The sequence below is a fragment of the Macrobrachium nipponense genome, chromosome 20 (assembly GCF_015104395.2).
Source record: "Macrobrachium nipponense isolate FS-2020 chromosome 20, ASM1510439v2, whole genome shotgun sequence".
Lineage (NCBI taxonomy): Eukaryota > Metazoa > Arthropoda > Malacostraca > Decapoda > Palaemonidae > Macrobrachium > Macrobrachium nipponense.
In genome coordinates, this window is record NC_061089.1 from 20,745,801 (window position 1) to 20,770,148 (window position 24,348).

At 36.8% G+C, this 24,348-nt stretch overlaps 1 protein-coding gene across 4 annotated transcripts in view; it reads right to left on the reverse strand.

Moving 5' to 3' along the window:
• Positions 1-3,656: 3,656 nt before the first annotated feature.
• LOC135222928 (mucin-2-like) overlaps positions 3,657-24,348 on the reverse strand; it is a 53,388-nt gene continuing 32,696 nt past the window's right edge. For all 4 annotated transcript variants that reach the window (XM_064261379.1, XM_064261391.1, XM_064261372.1 and 1 more), the window contains exons 9-11: positions 19,515-19,768; positions 14,853-15,055; positions 3,657-13,447 (exon numbers count right to left, since the gene is read on the reverse strand). In XM_064261379.1, coding sequence (XP_064117449.1) covers positions 10,352-13,447; positions 14,853-15,055; positions 19,515-19,768 — 3,553 coding nt within the window. In that variant the 3' untranslated portion in view covers positions 3,657-10,351. The remainder of the gene's footprint in view (positions 13,448-14,852; positions 15,056-19,514; positions 19,769-24,348) is intronic.

Below are 24,348 nucleotides of genomic sequence, written 5' to 3' on the forward strand. Positions count from 1 at the left end.
AAAAAGCAGTTCCGAAAATCCTTCCAATAAGGTCATTCGCCAACTTGACAACAGGAAATTTAGCCTTCAGATTCCCCCCATGGCTTATCCCTAAAGCAAAAGTTTGTAACAAAACTATGGTCAAGAAGAACCTTTCTGATAAAATGGCAGAGTTTATTCTTAGAACATGATGTAACTCATGATGGTGTGTATAAGATTTATACAGACGGTTCCAAGTCAAGAGAGGGAGTTTGGCTAGCTGTAATTACAGAAGACTCTTGCAAAACTACCAAATTCGGCTTCAGTATATACAGCAGAACTTTCTGCCATTAATAGAGCATTAGCTATTGTTCTTCGTACCGAGAAGAAATTTGTTATATATTCGGATTCTAAAAGTGTTTTGGAGAGTTAATATTTGCAATTCATCACATCCTTTGATTCTCCAAGCTCAAGAGTGGCTGTTTTGAATTTCTTGCAAACACAATTAAGCTGTTTCGTTCTGCTGGGTTCCTGCCCATGTAGGGATCAAAGGTAATGAAAAAGCTGATAGAGTAGCAAAAAGAGTATGTAATAAAAAATCACTGGATATCCATGAAGTTCCATACATTGATATGATGTCTCCTATTCGAAGCTATATCCGCCACAAATGGCAGAAGCGATGGTCCTCAAACCACCTTGCCAGAAACAAGAAGCTGAAGGCAATCAGACCTAATTTGAATTTTTGGCAGTCTTCGTTTCATAGAGACAGGAGGACCGAGATTGTTTTTAACGAGACTTCGTATTGGCCATTCCCGATTAACACACAGCTTTATACTTGAAGGAAGTGAGGCTCTAGTCTGTGCTCGCTGTAGCTGCCTGTTGACAGTTGAGCATATTCTGGTTTGTTGCCCAGTGTATGGTGCTGCCCGCAGGAAATTCGGTCTTTCAGGGAAACGACTTTCTTATATTTAGGAGATGATGGTGATGTCAATAACCTTGTAAAGTTCTTAAAAGAGATTGATATATACTATAAAATTTGACTTGTTTTATTAATATTTAATTTTACCTTTCACCTAATACACGCAAGTGTATGCAGTTATACTTTTAATTGTTTTTTAATATAAAAAAAATATTTTTTTTGTAATGAAGCTTGGGCTTGTCCCTAAATTTCATCATCCATCCATCCATCCATCCTTTGGGGCAGCAGATTCCCCATATCAGACTAGGGTTTGATTGGCTTTAATATGTTAGATTTATTATTCCATAAACTCTGACATTCATTAAAGATGACGGGTTTTAGAAGTTAAACACTGTGCAGGTTGTGTTTGATCTGTTCATAGTAATTACAGCTTCGGCTGCTTTATCGGCATTCTCACCTTTTTTGATGCCGACATGGGCAGGAATCCAGCATATTTCAGCTTTTATGCTAATTTTTATAGATTGAGGATTGTGAAGTTATTTTGATGTACAAGAGAATTTTTTTGATGAAAATTCTGAAGTCATTCAGTAACTCTTCCCGAGTCACTGAAACCAAGAAATTTCTGTAGTGAATTTTTTTTTTTCAAGATGTCTGCTGAAAATAGAGCATTATTTGATTAATAATTATGTATATTGATTTGTTTTTTTAGGTGAAATGGCAGCTCATCCCATACTTATTTGAGATTTGGAACAATGTAAATTGCATGGTGTGGGCCTCTGGGTCTTGTATGTGTGTTGTTTATAATGTTCAAAGGTGTATCCATATTTTTTGGACTGGTAATATAAGTTCTGACTTTTAAGGAAGGAGGCGACAGATCCAGTGCTGGAGGAAATCTGATCCTCATATTTATTAAGAAGATTCGCTCTTTGATTATTTATGGCAATGCCTTTCTGTTAGATAGATTTTTAGCGGAAGAATGACGTTTGTATTTTTATTGCACATTGCAGTTACTAGGTCATTGCATTGAGACAGGGTTTACCACTTTCAATTTGCAGTGATGCATTTTGAGATGATTTAAAAGCGCTAGTGCAGCCTCTTAGACTTTCATTATGAACTACTGCAAGAAACGTGACTAATATTTTCAGATTGCACAAAAAAAAAGTGCCATTTTTCTAAGCAAATTGTTTTTAGCCTCAGTTCCTCGTTGGATGAGTGGTTTTCGCGCTTGGCCACCAATCCGGAGGTCCGAAGTTCGATTCTCGGCTCGGCCAGCATGGAATCAGAGGAATTTATTTCCGGTGATAGAAATTCATTTCTCAATATAATGTGGTTCGTATCCCACAATAAGCTGTAGGTCGCTTTCCTAGGTGACCAATTGGTTCCTAGCCGTGTAAAAATATCTAATCCTTCGGGCCAGCCCCAGGAGAACTGTTAATCAGCTCAGTGGTCTGGTTAAACTAAGATATACTTAACTTTTGTATTTAGCCTCTTATGCTATGGTATACCTATACTGCACCAGTTTAATGGTCTGAATAATTCTTTATCAATGCAAAATCTTTTAAGACTGCTCCAGGAAAATAAATGTTAATAAAACATATTTTTACATTTAAAAACAATAAGCCTTGATAACTGTTACTGTTTTTACATGAAATTATAGTGACTGGTACCCATTTTAAGATTTTAGTTGCACTTCTCAGCCTCCATTACTAGAGTGCAGCGTTTCAGCCCCTAACTGTGTTCTCTTTATAGTCTTGCCTGCAATTCCACTTACCTTTCTTCAGAAGTGCCATCCAACATCTCGTAACTTCAAGCAACTGTGGGATTTTCTCTTAGTTCCACCTTTGGCGCACAGCACTTGATCTTCATTTTCCGGATCTCGTTACGTGTATATCGTACTGTCAAACCACTCCAACACTGTTTGGAATCTAAATGGCTGACAGCGGCCCAGTTCTTACCTTGACAGTCTAGATTTCATAAATCATTAACAATTTTTAACAATAAAATTTTGATCATACTTTGGCTTCTATGTATTTTGTCTGCTTACGTATATGCTTTTGCCTCTCGGATGAAGCACTATCAAGTGGTCTTTTACAGTGTTTTAATATTAATTTCATATGCCACCCAGATTTTGATGCCAGCTTTTAAGTAAAGGATATTGGAGACTTCAAAAGTGTATTAGTATGCTGCTTTCTTGGGATTTCCATTGCTAATTTATGGAATTCGGTTATACTTTAGTTTTGGAAATGCCCATACGTATCATGCATTAAAGTAACTTAATTCTGTATTCTGTACACCGATTATAATAAATGTAATTTATTTAAATCTTGTATGTGGTTGTGTGATCATCTGCTGTGGATGTACTTGCAAATTGTCTTGCATAGTGGCTGAGTAATCATCTTCAGTTGTCTACATTTGCAGTCTCTATGACAAAAGGCTCAATAGAGATTGATGCAAGACTAAATTTCTCAGCCATATTAGAAATACTCAAATTCTACAGCCGAAGAGGCATTTCCTCCAATCTTGACCTGTCTCGTGTTCCAGATCATAGATCACACACACAATAATTCAAAGTTGCCACTGAGCTATTAATTTTCATAGAATGGGCAAGTGAAACAAATAAAGACACCTCTAAGTAATTTGGCTGGAGCAAAAACACTAGTTATGCTGTAAAATTAAATTGAGGTAGTAATACAGCGAAGACTAGTTTTTCAGTGTTCACAGGTGTTCTTTTCACTGGATCCATATAAATATTCCAAGAGGATTAATGAAATGCACTATGTTTTCTAGAATCATTCTTTACTGTGTAAGTTGCTTACACACCACAAGAAGTGAGTAATCGCTCAATGGCAATGATGAACCCAACTTAGACTTTGTTAATATTACACTTCATGCATGCAACACCAGTCAAAGGAAGTTCAAAATTACCAAATGTCAGAGCGCTGACACACTCTTCATGGTTGAATGGACACAAAAAGCTGAGCTGTGAAAGATGGTGATAGGCATCATGATTTCATCTTTTGCAGATGAGACATGGATGATGTTGTATACACCATTAGCTACCACCAATGACACAGGAGTAGTCTCATCACACTACACTACAAATGGAACAGCAAAGAATAAACCATTTCTTGGGGAGAAATCTCTATTGGAGATTACACATCTTCATGTTCAGTCAAGACCTTGTTTCCCTATTAGCTGATTTACATAAAAAAGTACAAAAGCAACTTTTCCAAGATTAAAATACAAATCATTAATCTAGTAGTAGGTATTTATAAAAGATACCCTAATGATATGAACCAAAAGATGAAAAAACTTTGAACAAAACATGATACAGAAAATAAAAAAACAAGGTCCTAAATCAGCATATGTGATTGAAAAAAAAAATTTAAGTTATTAAAATACAATAATCACTAGAGCCTACACTGTGTGACTGAAACCAGCAGCCTCAACAAATAACGATTAAGCATGTAGATGCCTTAAGGTCAAAACTGGACTCAAATCATTGTTTTGTATGATTCTCACATTAAGCAAAATATTCACTGAAATGAGCGAATCCTAAAACAGAATCAGCACTTCCCAAGTGCATAAGAAAGAAGGATAACGTGGGTTATGAAAAAGAGAAATTTCCATTCAAATAATTTAAAATGGCCTCACTAGCAATATTAGACCTATCTATTGTAATGACTTATTATATGGGAAAATTAGCAAAAATCTCAGCCTAACATATTTAGCAGAATATAAGGTACAAGCATTAAAAGAATAAATGCCATACTATATGTTTGTACTATAATCTTACATTAATATTAATCCTTTTTCTGTAACTAAGAGAACACCAAAACTGTAATAGAACACCAAAAATGCATTATGTTACTTGGCACACCCTATGAAAGTAAACTAAGGGGAACACAATTACACTCATGACTTGTGTCATAACCACCACTTGTTGCACTAACATGTTTTCACATCTGTAAAGGTAGTACTATATCCTTGCCTCTGAAGTGACAGACTGATTTAGGAAAAAAAGCATCAAAGATTTAGAGTCCTACTGGTATAAAACCACAACCTGAGTCCAGCAATGACCAAATGCTTACCCGAGATTCTTGAGTTGTATTAGTAGTAATTGTTTCCTAAAAACAATGCACAGTACCAAATTTACAAGGACAAAAACAATTACTGTATAATTTTCGAGACAAATGGACCTGAACAACTGCCTAAAAAGCCTATGCTGCCTAAACTTGAATCTATTGCAAGATACTGATACATAAAGAAATGCCATAGAAGACTAAACAGCCATACTCATCAACAACCTAAATGTCAACACATCATCAAGTAACATTCTTAGTCCAGACAGATCAAACAACAATTGCCCTTCATTAAATTTTAAAACTAACTTGGCAGCACAGTTCCCACAACATTTCTGGACATGAACTTTTTATTTTTTACAACCAAGAAAAGTTAATATATTCATAATATTGATTTATGAATGATGAAAATGTATATGCAGACAACTCTTTAGACTACAGAAACTGATATTGTAGGCTCAAAACATGACACCTAAGATCTAATAATAATAATAATAATAATAATGATAATATAAATTAACTGACTATTTGTGACCACCATCTATTCATGGTGAATATATATATTTAATACATGTATAGTAAACAAGAAGACACAGGCATATAAGATATTGTGTAGACAGTTCATATGAGTTTCTACTTCCTCCCTTTCCTGTAAGGCAGTTAGAACAAAAACATTCCTTAGCCATCTTAAAACCTAAATTATCACTGACAGATTAGCCAATGAAAACAACTTTGTAAGACACAGTCAACATCAAGAAGTAAAAAAATGGAAAAAGAAAGAAAACCAAAGAAAAAAGAATTCTTTAACCTTTAACAAGGCACTATTGATCTATATTGCATTCTAATACACAGTATAGTATCTAATTAATTTCTACATGCATATGCAGATTCATGGTATTTTTTCAATGAATATCTTACACTATAATCAGAAAAAACACAGAAAGGAAATACTAATGGTCATTAATTTGGCAGTGGTTTTAACTATAGGCTTGTTTCTGTTTTAACTTTTCCTACCTAATCTTGGGAGTATTTATTAAAAAATCACATGCACATAAAGTCTGGCATGACACACACACATATACCCATGAAATTAAGTACAGTACAGTTAAACAAACGAAGTAAAGTGGCAAGTACGAAATGGGTATTGATTAGTGATGCAAACCAAATGCAAAATAACACCAGATAAAAGTAATGAGACGTTAGAACAGCGATTACATATACAATATAAATAATAGACAACTAAATCTGTAATAACGGATAAAAAGAAACGATACCAATAATAAACTTTTCAAGATGAAAGTACAGTATTGACAAAACATACAATTATGGGACCAGTCAGATATCCTCAGTGAAAAGAGGACAACTAACTGGATAAAGGGACTTTCAGCTATTTACAAGCATTACAGAGTCACAGTGTTTTAGCACCAGCAATGAAACTATGAAAGGATGAAGTGCTAAATAAATAACAATAAGTACAACAACCTATCACAAAAAATCTATTGAGACGTCAAAGCTTTGGCTCATCCACGAAAGGCAACAACAACAATAACAGAAATGGAAGATGATAATTAATTGTTATGGAAGCAGCTCAACCTTCATCTCTATTTCCACTATAATTATAGGTAATATAAAGCTGACAAAATGTATAAGGATAGAACAATGACATTACCGCTCAAGGTAGACACAGATTACAGCCACTCCACAATGTAATACAAAAAATTTATTATAAACACATCAAGCTAATAATATCATCGTCCTGGAGGAGCAGGGAAATCATATATTCAGGTACTGTAATGATGTGTGTTTAGCACACAAAATAAAATCATTGTAAAGACCAATCACTATAAAATAACCACAGCAATAATTATAAAATAAGAACATTGAAATGAATCTAAATAAAAGTGTTTGTATTTTGAATAATTGACTTAGATATACCTTGAATTTTGTAAAGCTCTTAAAAAGATGCATGATCTAATAAGTAGATAATACCCAAAAACTGCTGTACACCAATGAATAAAAACATCTCACAACACATAATCTTTGGCACACACACACATACTTCACAATGCAGTGAAACTTTAAGGAAGTGAAATGCACTGTACTTCACCTTAGACAATTTCACAGAAGCAGGTGGTCTTTTGAATTATTATATTAAGCAACTGAAATGAAAACCTTTTGTGTCCATCAGAATAAACAAGACTTGCAATAATGATGAAAACTATTCTAAATGATAATGTTTACAGTATAACGAGGTGAAACTGTACATGAAATTTGAAAAGCCATGTGATAAGTGTTTATCAAACCACTAATAAATATACTATTATTAAAAGTTTGAGATCTTTGGTTTTTGCTTTCAATACATACTCCTACTTACTATAAAAAGATCCCGTGAAGTACAGAAATCCCTGATGAGATTGTCAAATCGAACGTAAAACCTTGCTGCAGTAGGCAATTGAACCTTATATATAATCTTTAAGAGTTCTAGTTCATCAAAACGACATGGTAATGGATTGCATAAGAATAGTCAGGCTAACTACTACAAGCAATACAATGGAAATCTCCCAATTTACAATTACCAGGCCATAGTCCGTGTATTCATTCATGCCACGCCTTAAAATTCTGATGGACTACAAAGGAAAAATTACAGTCAAGCTGGGATAGAATTATTAATGTTAAATTTGAAGTATATTCTCATAAAAGAAAATATACAAAGTTGAACAAGTTGAATTTCTGTCACTGGCATGTCATGTTTATTAACTCAAAATTATACTCAAGACATTTTTTTTTTTTTTACATATGCCATTAATTCAAAGCAATTTTTATCTCAATTTCATTTAAAGGAACTAGCATTACATTGAAAAAGAACATTCACCTGTGAAATGTGACCACTAAGTACAAGTATCCCTAAGATATTTATACTATACAGGCATACACCATGGATACACGAGTAAAAAACTCACTTCAATAAATATTAATTGGAAGAGTTTTTATTTGCCCCCTTTGGCATATAGCCCACAACCTATTTCCATGCTCAAGACTCTACCATGTTTTAGTTACTGAAACTCAGAACTCAAGGTAGACAAATGTCTTGATTGTTCATGAGGTACTTACTTATACATTTCAGAGATGGAAATGTACATACATGAATATGCAGCAATGCATCCATAAAGAATAATTGCACCTTGAGATCATTAAAAACAATAAACATGAGAAATACTATATGCGAGTTATTCTACAATAGTATTAAATTTTTGCCTAACTCAAATGAACTGTGGCTCCAAAACTTTTGGGCTGGATTAGAAAAGAATTGTAGAGCCTTACTACACATTCCAGTGAGTTTTATGCTTCTGTATCTTCTAACAGTATATTCACAATAAAAGGAACATTTAATTTAATCAATATCCACAATCCCTGACACTTTTCCATTGTCAAGGAAAATATACAGTATATATGACTTTAAATACGAAGAAGCCTCGTAACTTTATTAACAGTTCAATAACCCTGACACTTTCCATTGTCAAGGAAAGTATACAGTATATATGACTTTCACTATGAAGAAGCCTCATAACTTTAGTACCTGTTCATTAGCTCCAGCAACTCTGTTGTCCAGTAATGGCCATGTAAGTCATAAAAAAAAAAAAAAAAAAAAAAAAAAAAAAAAAAAAAAATCTGGACTGAAATGTGGTTTAGGTGCTTTAATATTAACAGCATGTATAATATATACCTATATTCTCTGCATACATTTCCTTAAATGCTTCACTGAACTCTAATATTCATGATGATCATACTTGAGATAAATGACCAACATTCATAACTGAAATATTTCTTCATTAATAATCACATTCAAAAATGAACAGCAACATGACTCAGTAACAATAGAAGTCATATTTGAAAATCATAGCTTTCAATGCTTTACATTTACATACACAAATTACTTTAAAAAATTCAAAAGTAAATTATTTAAATCTTAACTTTGAGCTACCATCAATGGACCTAACAAAATGTTCACCTAAAACTAAAAATAACCAACACAATCAAATAACTCTTGATTTAAGATTGAAAATATCTCAAGACAGGGATATAAAAAAAGCTCATAATCTGTATAAACTCGAACGTGCACACACATACACACAAAACACTCAATACTTCAATCACATTGTTTCTGATGTAGTTGTGTGAACCACAAAACACTAAGAAGTGTGTAGACAAGTTATTGCAAAATAGAAAATGCAATCTGATGGGCATTCTCTGTGAAAAATGTTACCTAAATTCAAATTCCAAAGCAATTCAACAAGTATTTGAACTTCTACGCAGACGTGAAATCACTGGACCTTTTCACAGGAGAATGAGATCTAAAGATCTACAGTTAAAAAAAATCCTGGTGTGATGAGAGGAAACTGACCAATTATTCAGCACACAAGTGAGTGCAATGATCTACCAGCTACAAGTACAATAAACATAACTTACTGTAACATGTACCAAACACATCTTCGTTTATAAAGCTTATTCAATCCTGCCTGTCACACAAACACAGGAACTTTGGCAGCACACTGCAAATTCTTATTTCAATACTGATCTCAGGGTATTGACCTAGTTACAGTAAATAACTTCTCGACTGCAACTTGTGTCACAAACCCTACCCCTTCCCTTTTTGCACATCTGATTTTACCAGATTATTTTTATCACTTAAAGTAATATAAATAAAAAATATATATATACAAAATCACCTCATGCAAATGGTAAAAATGGAACAACTTATTTCTCTCTAACCATGAATGTTTTTTTGGAATTACAAATAAATGATGACACTTTTGAAAACTAACTACAAATACCATTTCTGTCCATTGCTTGGTAAAAGATGTTGAGTGTAACAGCTTGAAAACTAGTTAATACAACTTTGAAAATGTTATACCTTTATCAAAATACCCTAACCTTCAATAATTCCACATGTAAGCCTTAATCTACGGTATCAAGGAGAGTACCCTATACCTTCCTAATAGGGTTCTACGATACAGTACGTTAATAATGTCACAGCCAACAGCTACCAAAGAAGTCAACATGTAGTGTTGCCTTATTGAGATGGTCCACTTAGCTGTCTATGGCGACAATAACTATCAAATACTAATTTGCCACTTCAATATAATAGCTGTAGCTAGTGAAAAGAACTGACAATAATGATAATAATAAAAGTGCCTTTAGTGATTTAGGCAGTTTGGTCATTCTAAAAACAACCTGAGCAACAGCATAAAATCACATCTGTGGCAGCTGGCATTCAAATCCATGCAGCTGTTATCAAAAATCAAACAGCTGGTATTCAAATCCAAACTCCACTGATTATAACTTCTCACAATTTGTCTGCATAATTTTCAATGATATTCTATAAGGCAGTATTTCAAACTTCAGTGATCTGTTCGTGAGGGTCTAAGGGTCGACTTTCAGGACTTGAGGGGGATTCTGAGTAATGCTGACTTTCTGAAATTCCCTCGCTGCCTCCTCCACTTACATCTCCAGGAGGTGGAGGGGGAGCACATTCTACAGTTACTACACTTTCAATACTGCCACTTCCTGTGTCCTGACTACCTGATCCACTACTACTACTCTGGCTACCAGTACTGCTGCTAATTATAGCACTAACTGCTATAGGTGAAGGTGGCACCACTTGACTTGGCTCACTAACTGGAGGTGGTGGGATGGGGTCAGGAGATTCTGACTTCTCAGTCACATCAGCCATTGGATTAACAGTAACAGTTATACCACCTGCAGTGAAGCCAAGCTCATATCCAGAGGAAACTGAGTTATCCAATTCCTCATCCGAGTCTTGTTCAGCTTCTGGTTCATCAGAAGGTGGAGGTGGGGGTGGCAAATCATCTATAACTGAGACTACCTCCATCTGATTCCCTTCATTGTCTTGAGGTGACTCTGAATCTTTTTCAGAACTGCCATGAGCACTGCCAAGTTGAACGGCTGTACTTCCTGAAGATGAGGACCCCATGTTGGCTAAAGTTAACATATCATCCAATCCTTCCACATCTGCTGGAGGAACTAAAGGTGGAGGGGTATCTTCAGGAAGAGTATTTACTAAAGGTGCAATTTCAGGTAATGGTGGTGGTAGGTCATTAGGAAAAGTTGTATCATCTACTTCCATTGGTGGTGGTGGTGGGGGTAACTCTCCACAAAGCGAGACATGAGATTCCCCTTCATCAGCTGCATTTTCATTGATTGCAGATGGCTCTATGGGAGGAATACCATTATCAGTGACATATAGTGGATTTACTGTTTCCGTTGGTTGAGCGTGTGTTTCTGGCAAAGGCAATGGAGGTTCACTACCAAAATGATCAACAGTTGTAGGAGAGGATGACCTCTGTGGACTCTGTGATGGAGGTGGAGAGGGTAAGTTCTCCCTAACTGCACATTCATCTATAGATGAAGAGATTGGATGAGGTTCATCTTGAATAAGTAAAGGAGGTGGTAAAGAGGGATTCTCTTGGAATGAGGAAGACTGCTCCTCCATCTCTTTAGAATCAGGTGCTGGAGGTAATGGCTGTGAAAATGTCTCTATGGTTTCTGTGGACTCTTGTAATTCTTCAAGCAAGGATTTTCCTACAGGTTGTTCTTCAATGACTGGACTGCTGTCTAGGGGTGAGGAGGGCATTTTATCTGGACTTCCTGTTGTACCTGATGATGTTTCATCAAGGCTATCTCTATCTTTGGACACAGATTCTTTGTCTTCAACGTCACAGACAACTTTTTCAGTGGTTTCCTTATCGGCACTTGCAACTTCAGGTGGGGTCTCTTTTTCTGGGCTGTCTGCAATCATTGATGAATCTTGATCTATAGAAGGATCCTTTTCCATTGTAACTAAGATGGTTGGAGACTCTTTTTCAAATAATTTCATGGAAGGAGGGGATCCCTTTTCAGGTAATACAAATACACTCTCTGGGGCTTTTTCAGGGGAAGAATCCTTCTTGACACTTTTTCCTTGTAAGGAATCCTTTGCAAGACTATCATCTTCATGAAGTGGTGGTGAAGGTGACTTCCTCTGTGTATCTGGTGGAATACCAAAAGGTACCTCTTCTTTTTCTGGACTCATTTCAGACATAGAATCGGGACTCTTTGTAAGACATGGAGATTCACTATCAGGACTTCTATCCAAGGTTGGTGATCCTTTCTCCTCTGCTTTCACCATAGCTGGAGGGCTTTTCTCTGGGCTTTTTACTTCTGGTACTTCTGGGGGTAATACTTTCTCCGGACTTGAAACTGGACTCTCTTTCAATGGAGGAGATGGACTCTTCAATGGAGGAGATGGACTCTTTACAGGAGAAGGAGTTTTAACACGAGTAGTCACTGATATATTCTGGTTTTCATTCCGAGTTTCAATTGTTATTAATTCACCTTTTGGTTCTAAAGGAGGAAGATTATCTAGGTCACTCTCTAACAGGCCAGTTGCCCCAGTATCTTTATCTGCATCTGGGCTTTCTTTGCTTGGTGATTTCTTGTCAGGACTTTTACTTCCCTTTCGTACTACACTTGCATAAACTGGAGTCTGCTGAGCTTCAGACTTCTCAGTTTTATCAATCTTTTCATAGGGAGGATATTTTTCTGGTATGTCATAATCACGAACAGATTCATAGGTACTTTCCGTTTCAACTTTTTTAACAACTTCATAACCTGGTTCAGCATCCCCATCACTTGAGCGCCGACTGGTAAATTTCAATTGCTCATAGTTTGGATCATGTTCCGAGGTAGTTCTTATATGGTGGACTGTGCTCTTTAGCTCTTCATAACCAGGATCCCCAAACTCACTTGTAGACTTTCCTTTTACTGTTTCATAACCTGGATCAGCAGCTTCTGTCTGATGTGCAACTGTCTCATACCCAGGTTCATCATCTTCTTGGGTTGTCTTACTAGCAACTGTCTCATACCCAGGCTCAGATGCTGTTTGCTTGGCTTCTCCAGTTACTGTTTCATAACCAGGCTCATATTCTCGATGTTTCAAAGTTTCATATCCAGGTTCTGACTCTATATCAGAAGTAGGTTTCACTGTTTCGTAACCTGGATAGTTTTCTTCAGGGCGTTCTACACTTGCATAGGGTGGTTCAGAATTTTTAACAGTTTCATAACCGGGGTCAGAACCTCCCGAATAAAAATTACCAGGATGCTGAGGTATTGTTTCGTAGTTTGGATTTGGCTTTGGTAGAGGTTGTGATTGTTGTGAAGTTCCACTCCAAATACTTGCTGTTTCATACGATTTTGCTCTGCTAATGGACTTCGATGTATCATTATTTCTTGTCTCTATGAGACTATGGGTCATTGCTCCAAGATCCACAGACTGACGTGGAGTCGTAGGGGGTGTGGAGTGATGAGAACCCCATCGACCACCTCCTATATCAACAGATCCTCTTCGTGAAGAGCTCTCACTTCCATTGTCACTTTCACCTCCGCCAGAGCTATTACCCCGACTATGCCCAGGTCGTTGCTTTTTCATGACCTGAAAAATAATTAATAAAAAGGTCAGTTGTTTCAAGGACCTTGTCATACAAGTAAAGGCAATTCCATATCACTATGTTAATGGTTAATCTGGTACATATTTATATCAAATATTTTTATTGGCACATCTGACAAAAACTGTAGGAAGATCAATATAATACCTGAACAACTTTTCAAGTAGTATAGTTTGCACAGTGATAGCTTCACTGAGCTGTACAAGTATGAAAACGGGTACAATACATGTTTCTCGAAAGTTAAACTTGAATGCATATGTCTGTGACAGCCAGTTAAATAAAGAATCAAGATAAAAGTACATACTACATCACAACCTAATAATTTGGAGGCTCTACTAGAAACACAAATGCCACTTGCAAATTGCAAGGATTTGGGAGAAACCCATAAGAGTTACTTAGCCGAACATTTAATACACAACTGGTTTTCGGCTGGAAGGATTAGAAGAGCCAATCATAGAGCAGGATATGAGCTCTGCTAGCTGCTGATTGGCTTGTAGTTCCGATGCTTTGTGAGGGAGTTTTCTCTCTTTATGACTGACTTTAGTTTAATGTTTACTGATTACTGTGTATTCTTATAATCTATTTTTGTTTAATTACCATTGTGTACTGTCACTAGTGTATTACATATTTTTAATGTGCATATGTATTTTTCTCTCTCTCCCTTTGGGGTAACGGGGTAACTTCATTTGTTTTCACACATACCTGTGAGGCATATATTTTTAAGGGTAAAAATGTAAGATGACTTTGAAATGATATTAAGGTGTTTTAGGATAATAGTTTAAGGCATAATTTTGTTTGAACTATTTTATGTTACAAATATGGGACTGCTTCAATACCATATTAGAGAAAATGGGTGTACTTCAAAATAGGGGTAACTTTAATAGTTTTCACGCTTAGCGTTAAGCGACATATTATCAAAGGTGATGATGTAAGATGACTGAAATGATATTAAAAGTATTTTAGATGATAGCTTTTAAGGTATATTCTGTGTAGGATGATAGTTTAAGGTATACAGCTGGTGTTTGAACTATTATAAAAAGTAGATGTAAATGTTTTTTGAGGGGGTCTTTGGTATTTGAACTATTTAAATAGCCATTTATAAGCATTTTTAGAAGGTTATGTTAAGTATTTTTGGATGTTTGCTATTCACCAGGGGTGTCCTTATCTCCCCCCCTCCGAATACCAGGGTTGACTGTAAAGACGATCTCCCAATTTTCAAAGGTGAATTTTAGGATTGAAAGGTCGTCTTATACACAGAATTATGTAAACAGTACATACTTTGCACACAGCAAGAACCTATGTTAATCCGTAGAAGTGGGAAGAGAAGAAATGACCAAATCATTAGAAATTTCAATAATGAATCCTCAAATACCAACAGCTGTCAATATTTACCTTAGCATACATTTCTTCAAGGGCTCGTTGTGTAGGTCGTTCAGCAGGAGGCACACTGCGTGGAGGAGAATGAGGAGGCTGTGGGGAAGGGGCTGAATACAGACTGTTATCACCCTGTGGAAGGGGTGGTAAAGGAGAGCGAGTCCCTCTCTTTTCTGCTCCTGGACTTCCCATGACAGTACTTGCAGCACTACTTGAAGATGCTGTGGTAAATAAAGATTATATGAAATGTACACAAGAAATTTTTAACAGTAACATTTGGAGAAAGAAACAACAGAGAAGACAGATATAAATGAACAGAAAAACTCCTTATTTGGAGAAAGAAACAACAGAGAAGACAGATAAAAATGAACAGAAAAACTCCTTACACTATTGGCAGCAATTATTGTGCTGTTCTCATATACAACTAAGCTTAATAAGCATAGCACTATTCTCATATACAACTAAGCTTAATAAGCAAAGTATATACATTATATTTCAACTATTACTAAGCTGACCAATACAGACCAAAGCTACAATTACATACCAAATGCTACTCCCCATTAATTTGAAAATCTACTAAGTTGGCCTGGATACAGGTTGAAGGTATAATTATATATCTAATGTTGCTCCTTATTCATCATAAAATTTTATAAAATCGAAATCAGTACAGTATAGTCTTTTATGAAGAGTATCAAGTCTATTCCAGTCCTTGATACATTTACGAAAGTAGAAGTTAAAAAAAAATAGATGACGATAAACGCTTCATAATAACCGCCTTCCCTGCTTTAATATGTACACAACACATTGGTTTTTTGCATAGCAGTGCATAAAAGCAGCAGAGCATAATAACTATCGTTACCATGACTATATGCAAAATCCTAGCAAATTACCTATCCTTGTTAAATGTTAACAAACCGAACCTAAGACAGTATTGAATACGCTGACAAAAAACTAAAAACTGTACTACTTCCTGAATTAATGTTTACCTTCTTTCATCCAAAGTCATCTCTGAAACTTCTCCCATGTGTTGCTACATAAGGAAAAATGTTTTCACAAACCAAACAACATTGCAAATTTTTTTAACAGGTTTGGCCTCCAGAATCTTGTAAGAAACTGCGAAGGATCCAAAACCTCTATTTGAAAAAATGCAAGATTGCAGGCAAAGGCTAAAATAGACAGAAAACAAAAAAATAAAGTATAATAGTCTTAAAATATCAGTGGTGATTAGTACCAGGGCAAACCACCTCATAAAGGAACATCCCTATTTTACTATTTATATTAAGCTTCTGTATGCAAACTAAAGGTGAGAAATAGTCAAAAGTGAATAAGGGAGGCCATCCTTAGCAATTATTTTTTAATCATACACTGCCTTTCTTCATGCACCAAATTATACAGACCAAGATCCACAAGACCTCACAGTTCATGACCAGTCACTCTATGATGCCTCAGCTACAAGTAATTTTTTTATCTGATGATGAAGTTGCTGTTGCTTTGCTTTGTTTTTCCAAGATTTAACAGTTTCAAAAAGTGGGTATCCTATAAGAAAAAATCAATGGAAATGGAACTCGAGGGCTTGAAAAATTCCTAAATGTACTTACATTTAAACTGAAAATACATGTAATGTACGTACGTATACTGTTATGACTTTGAACCTAATCATTCTTTTCAATTTCTATTTGCCTTTTCATTCTGAAAAAACCAGTTTGGAAGGGGGACTATTTTGCTTAGTTAAACAGAAGGATGTTTACTTTTGTGTTCCCATTTGTCCCACTTTTAGTAAGTACATCCTCTCAGGTCTTATTTGACATTCATTTTCATCAGTCAAGCCCCTAATCAAAAGTGAAACTTCTAATCTGGGATTTGTCCTACATATTCCACAGCTTTTCTAGATATTTTTAGGAGTCTCTTCAGGATTCCTCACATTAATATTTGAATTTTTAGACATAGTTTTACCTAACCCCGGCATCTAAACATGTTAGCAAGCTCCTAACCTAGTATTCAATTGGGCTTTCCTTGACAACACAATATATGATTAATGGGGTTATAATGAACAAACAATATTTTATAATGCAAAGCATGTTTTCAATACCAAACCACTGATCACACAGAAGTGTTTTCCTCCCTACCTTGCACTTGTTCCTGCTTCATGGTGTAACTGAGGTACCACAGGAGGACTAAGCATGTGCAGTGAAGGCACTTGGATCTTGATGGGTTTAAGTTTGAGTGACTAGTTCAGTTGCATGTGTACACAATTTTAAAAAATTAATTTTACCAGTTTTCCAGCTGGGACTAGAAGATATGTTAAGACCGAGGGTTTGTTTCATATATGAACTAAAATGCTATTTGATACAAAAAAATAGGCCTCCAAGCATCCTTAAAATAACTGGGACAACTTTTAAAAAAGTTCTCAATAATTTTTTACTTATGATAAAAGATGGATCGTAGAAGAAGCAGCAAGAGGTTATGACTGATAAACTGAGGCTGCTTCATATGTTCCTGCTGTCAGACCAGCAGCTGCAAACATATTACAAGATCTAAGGGTGTTCCTTACAGACATGTCATTCATTGGTAGTGATGGAGGTTATTGCCAAATTCTTTGCTCCAGCTTCTTTTAACCCGGGACCAGTGACTGTCTCCTGAAGAAGAGGATTCTACTGAAGCTACTACAGGGAAACATCTCCTAAGTCCACATAGCTATAATTGGTGCTAACAGTATTACATCTTCTCTCCGAGGGGGGTGACATCGACAGAAGTGGTGAAGGCTCGAAGGATGGTCCTTAGCCATAGGATATCTTTGATCATGCAGACCACAATGGTCTTACATCCACAGGCCAACATTGTGATGAAATACTCTTTCGGAAGACTTTGTCTATGCTCCTGTTGCAGCAAACTTCACGAAGCTGTGTATCTTTTGTCTTGAATATTTAGTGAAAGAGCTTGTTACTAGAGCAATTATTATCAATGTAGACAGCAATAGATCCTCTTTGTCCACCTGTACATTAATGTTGACTTCAAGTCTGAAGCCTTACTTGCCTATGTGACTTAAACAGTCCAGGCCTCCTATGATGTGTGAAGATAATAAAACTCAACCTTAAAAGGACATTCCAAGAAAGGAGGTAATAGTCCTCCTACAGTGGTGTTGCCTGTCAGTGGAGGTAAAAAAGGTGTGAGGTGATTCCTCCTGTCAGTTCTGAGGGTTTGGTAGATAAAACAATTGACTCCTGTTTCTCGCTATTACATAAAATATCTATAACCAAAAAGAATTAAACACAATTTCACACACAAAATTCTAATAACCTACAAGATACAAATGGGCAAACCTAACTGAACATGGTAAAAGTAAATAACAGTACATTTAGTGGCAAAGGACAGCCTGAAAGCAAACACTATGAAAATATGTAAGAAAAGTTAAAAATGAATAGCGTAACACCTGAAACTTTAAAAAAACCATAAAATCCAGGAAGAATAACAGAAGTGCTGAATCACTCAAATGAATGACTACCAGTGGAGCATCTTGGAGTTGGTTCAAACAAAAATTGTTTAACAAGACCACTGAGTTACTAGGGCTCTTGCTGGTGTGGGGAGGTCTCGCCAGTGTCAACTACTGCTTTGCTAGTTTAAGCAGATTCTAGGTTTTGTTTCTTCTTGAACGAGTGGATTTTGCTCTCGGCTACCAATCCAGTGGTCCAAAGTTTGATTCTCGGCTCGGCAAACGCGGAATCAAAGGAATTCGTTTCTGGTCATAAAATTTATTTCTCAATATAATGTGGTTCAAATCCCACAATAAGCTGTAGGTCCCATTGCTAGGTAACCAACTGGTTGTTCCTAGCCACGTAAAATATTGAATCCTTCGGGCCAGCCCTAGGAAAGCTATTAATCAGCTCAGTGGTCTGGTAAAACTAAGATATACTTAACTTCTGGGTTTTGTGCTCTACCAGGCATTAACAAATGTACAAGCAAAAGTGTTTTATTGAAACATATGTATAAATGAGATGTTTTGTTGGTTGTGCAGATCCAAATATTTTCTTATATAGCAGTACATTCCCAAATATTAGAACTTATGTCATTCCTGAATAAACTTAAAAAATATCCCATACTTCCAGACCCCTCTGTAAGATTCATAGTTGTCTGCATGCTGATCATTCATATTTCTTCTTCTTCCCAGCTTTATCCCTATTTGGGTTGCTGCTTTTAATGAGGCTCTTCCATCTATCTCTGTCCTGTGTCATTTCCTCCCGTACTCCCTTCTCCCTCATATTATCTCTAATGAAATCTCTCCACTAGGCTGGTCTTAGGTCTTCCTCTACTTTGTGTTCTATCCACCTCCATCACTTCTCTTGCCATGTGTTGCTCTTCTCTTCTCATCAGGTGGCCATACCATCTTAACCATGCCTCTTGCACTTTCTTTGATGCTTCAAAGACCTTTATGGTACGCCTAACATGTTCATTTCTAGCCCTGTCCATTTTGGTTACTCCGCTCATCCATCCTCATCTTAGTTACGTCCAACTTTCTCCCTTCTGTTTTCTTTAGTGGTGCTGCTACCAATCATTCATATTTACTTGTCATTAAATCTGACTTATTCTGCAACTGTTATTTACCTCAGGGAAACAGTAATAAAAAGATAAATGAATATTTGTCAGTGTAGTGGACCCTCAAATTGAAAGCCATGGCTAACTTACCTTGCCTGGAATGTACAACATGACGCAGGCTATCTACACTTGGTGGAGCTGGTGGAGGTTGAGAACCACCTCTTGCCGAGAGTGGTGAAGGGGTAGATGGAGCATGGGGAGGACTAGGCATTTGAGGTGGAGGTGGTGGAGGTGTTGATCTAGGCTCTATCTGTGCATATGTTTCACTGCCAACTCCTCTTGTACCCTCATAAATGCATGCATACATTTCATCAGCTGAGTCATCAGAGACAGTCATGTAGTATCTGTAAATATGACAAAATGTAAAATGAACAGGACTGCATAACCATATTTTAATTTGAAGTAACAGCACACCCAATATTAAATACTGAAATATAGTTTTCTGTATCTATTTTCAATTTTACTCTTCAGTTGCTTCCCACTTTGTTGTCTAACTTGTTTTAACACTGTCTTGCTCTAATTTTCACCCCTCATAAACAAAGCTTTGTAAGTAATCCTGCGAATTCGGAAATGGGGCTTCATGGTCTGATTAACCCTTAAACGCCGAAGCGGTAAAAAAAAAATGTCTCCCGTGTGCCGGAGGTGTTTCAGAGTGAGCGCGGAAGCGGAAAAAATATTTTTTTCAAAAAATCACAGCGCGCTTAGTTTTCAAGATTAAGAGTTCATTTTTGGCTCCTTTTTTGTCATTGCCTGAAGTTAGTATGCAACCATCAGAAATGAAAAAAATTATCATTATCATATATAAATAATGCGATATATGATAGCGCAAAAATGAAATTTCATATATAATTGTATTCAAATCGCGCTGTGCGCAAAACGGTTAAAGGTAACAAGTTACTTTTTTTTTCGTTGTAATGTACACTAAATTGCAATCATTTTGGTATATAAAACATTGTAAAACAATAAAGCAACACAGAGAAAATATTATCACAAAATAATGCATGAATTCGTAACGCGCGGACGTAAACAAATATTTTTTTCAAAAATTCCACCAAAATCTAATATTGTCCTAGAGACTTCCAATTTCTTTCAGAATGAAGACAAATGATTGAATATTACTATACTATAAGAATATTAGCTTACAAATGCAGTTTTCAACCATATCTGACGAGTTAAAGTTGACCGAATGTCGAATTTTTTTATATATATATTCTTTTATATGCAATTATTTCGGAAATAAAAAAAGCTACAACTTTCAAATATTTTTCGTTTTATTCTACATGAAATTGCGCACATTTTCATATATAAAACTCTATGAAATGCCTAATATGAAACGGAGAAAATATTCCGAGAATGGGACGTACACATTTCGGAGATTTGTGGCTGAGAATCCGCGCGCGGAGGGAAGGAAAGGTTTTTTTTAAATTCACCATAAATTTAAATATTTTGCTAGAGACTTTGAATTTGTTTCAAGATGAAGATAAATGACTGAATATTACTATACTGTAAGAGTTTTAGCTTACAATTGCGTTTTTCGACCGTTTCGGTAGAGTCAAAGTTGACCGAACGTGGTTTTTTTTTCTATTTATCGTGATTTATATGCAAATATTTCGAAAATGAGAAACGCTACAACCTTCAATTATTTTTTGTTGTATTCTACGTAAAATTGCGCACATTTTCATATATAAAACTTTATGTAACGGCTAATTTAAAATGGTGCAAACATTACCACAATCGCACGTATGATTTTTTCGGAAGAGTTACCGCGCGGACGTAAAGAAAATGTTATTTTTTTCATAAATTCACCATAAATCGAAATATTGTGCTAGAGACTTCCAATTAGTTGCAAAATTAAGGTAAATGCTTGAATATTACTAGAATATAAGCGTTTTAGCTTACAATTGCGTTTTTCGACCATTTCGGTAGAGTCAAATTTGACCGAAGGTTGGAAATTTGTCACTTATCATTTTTTATATGAAAATATTTCAAAATTGATAAAAGCTACAACCATGGGTTGTTTTTAGTTGTATTGTGCATGAAATTGCGCACATTTTCATATATAAAATTTTATGTAACGGCTAATTTAAAATGGTGCAAACATTACCACAATCGCATGTATGATTTTTTTTCGGAAGAGTTACCGCGCGGACGTAAGGAAAAGGTTTTTTCATAAATTCACCATAAATCGAAATATTGTGCTAGAGACTTCCAATTAGTTGCAAAATTAAGATAAATGATTGAATATTACTAAAATATGATATTGTCATGTTACAATAAAGTTTTATACATACTTACCTGACAGATATATACTTAGCTATAGACTCCGTCGTCTCCGACAGAATTTCAAATTTCGCGGCACACGCTACAGGTAGGTCAGGTGATCTACCGCCCTGCCCTGGGTGGCAGGACTAGGAACCATCCCCGTTTTTCTAATCAGAATTCTTCTCTTTCCACCTGTCTCCTGCGGGGAGGCTGGGTGGCTATTAATCGTATATATCTGTCAGGTAAGTATGTATAAAAACTTTATTGTAACATTACAATATCATTTTTATACATTCAACTTCCCTGCCAGATATATACTTAGCTGATTAGCACCCATTGGTGGTGGGTAAGAGACAGCTAACTACTGAAATAGACAGGTAAACAACATATGTTGTAGGTATTTATAAACCTTGGTTCCTACCTTATTAGGCTGAAGACTTCGCGGCTACTGCCTTGTAGTCTGCTTAGCCTCAAGAGCCTCAGCGAGATAATGATCTATGGCTAAGAGTTCTTGTGGGTCTGCCAATGGGGTCTTATCCACTTACTCGGCAGAGCCTAAAGGCCTTTGGTCATTGGGTGCTATTTCATTACATGACAATACACCTTGTTCAAGGAGCACAAAACCGATCCCGATCACCTGATCCTAACATCCATGTTAGTTCTAAGATTGTAAGGAGTTATCCCCGAACTCCTCACAAACAACCAAAAAACTCGAAACATCATTACACTTTCATTACAAAATATACAAAAAAAATTTTGTACTCCCCTACTAGTCATACATACCCTTGATCGCCTACCAGCAATGACACTCTGCTCCCGTGCGACAGTAGTGAGCTTGCTACTAGAAAACCAAGCACATATCTGACAAGAGGGTTTATGTACGATAAAAAACACAAAATTAAGGATCAGTCTTTGCTCCAAGACTCAGTACTGTATCTGCTGATACAAAAGGACCTAGCGAGAAGCACTTCTCATAGGTCACTCTCACGTCCTTCAGATAATGAGATGCAAAACACTGAATTGCACCTCCAATATGTAGTCTCGATGATATTCTTCAGAGACATATTCTTTTGGAACGCCAAAGACGTTGCTACTGCTCTTACTTCATGCGTCTTGACTTTTAGAAGACCGAAGGATTCCTCCGAGCAGTCTTGTGAGCGTCCGTAATAACGCTTCTCACAAAGAAAGCCAAGGCGTTCTTGGACATGAGTCGTTTGGGGTTCTTCACTGCACACCAAAGACCTTGTTGACAAGCTCCCATCTGTCTCTTCCTCTCTAAATAGAATTTAAGAGCTCTCACTGGACAGAGAGATCTCTCTATCTCTCTGCCTACCAGGTTAGATAGGCCTTTTACCTCAAAACTTCTGGGCCAAGGTTTTGATGGGTTTTCATTCTTTGCCAGAAACATTGTCTGGAAAGAACAGAGGCAGCATCTCCTTTGAACCCCACCGTGGAATCAGAGCGTGTAATTCGCTCGTCCTCTTGGCTGTAGCGAGAGCCACTAGGAATCAAGCCAATTTCCTAGTAACGTCTCGGAAGGACGCCAGATGTAAAGGTTCGAATTTGTCCGATGAAAGGAATTTCAGGACCACGTCTAGATTCCAACTAGGTGTTCTAGGAGTAGCTGCTTTCGACGTCTCAAAAGATCTAATTAGATCGTGTAGATCTTTGTCGTTAGCAATGTCTAGGCCTCGATTCCTGAAAACCGAAGACAGCATGCTTCGGATCCTTTTATTGTCGAGACAGATAGGTGTGACTCCTTTCTCAGAAAGAGGAGGAAATCGGCAATATTCACTATAGAGGTACTGGAGGAGGACAGCTTCTGAACCTTACACCACCTCCTAAAGACTTCCCACTTCGACTGGTATACTCTTCTCGTCGAAGCTCTGCGGGCTCTAGCGATAGAGCCCGCAGCCTCGCGAGAAAAGCCTCTCGCTCTGACAAGTCTTTCGATAGTCGAAAGGCAGTCAGAGCGAGACCTGGGAGGTGTGATGAAACCTCTCGAAGTGGGGTTGTCTGAGTAGATCGTGTCTGTTTGGAAGCGATCTGGGGAAGTCCACTATCCACTCCAGTACCTCCGTGAACCATTCCTGTGCTGCCAAAATGGGGCTATGAGTATCAACTTCGTGCTCTTCGAAGCTACAAACTTCCTGAGCACTTCCCCCAGGATTTTGAACGGGGGAAAGGCGTAAGCGTCCACACCCGACCAATCCATGAGAAACGCGTCTATTGTGAAGGCTCTCGGATCCTCTACTAGAGAGCAAAAGTTCTCTATTCTTTTGGAGAGGAACGTCGCAAACAGGTCTATGTGAGGTCTCCCCCACAGGGACCAAAGACTTCGACACACTTCTTCGTGAAGAGTCCATTCTGTGGGAAGGACCTGGTTTCTCCTGCTCAGTCTGTCCGCTCTCACATTTTTGATCCCTTGAAACAAACCTTGTGAGGAGAGTTATGCCTCTTTCTTCCGTCCAGGTTAACAGGTGTTTTGTCAACTGATAGAGGGAGAACGAGTGCGTGCCTCCTTGCTTTCTTATGTAAGCCAGAGCCGTGGTGTTGTCTGAGTTGATCTGTATTACCCCGTCTCTGACTATCTTTTCGAAGGACTTTAAGGCTAGGTGTATGGCCACAAGTTCCTTGCAATTGATGTGCCAGGACACCTGTT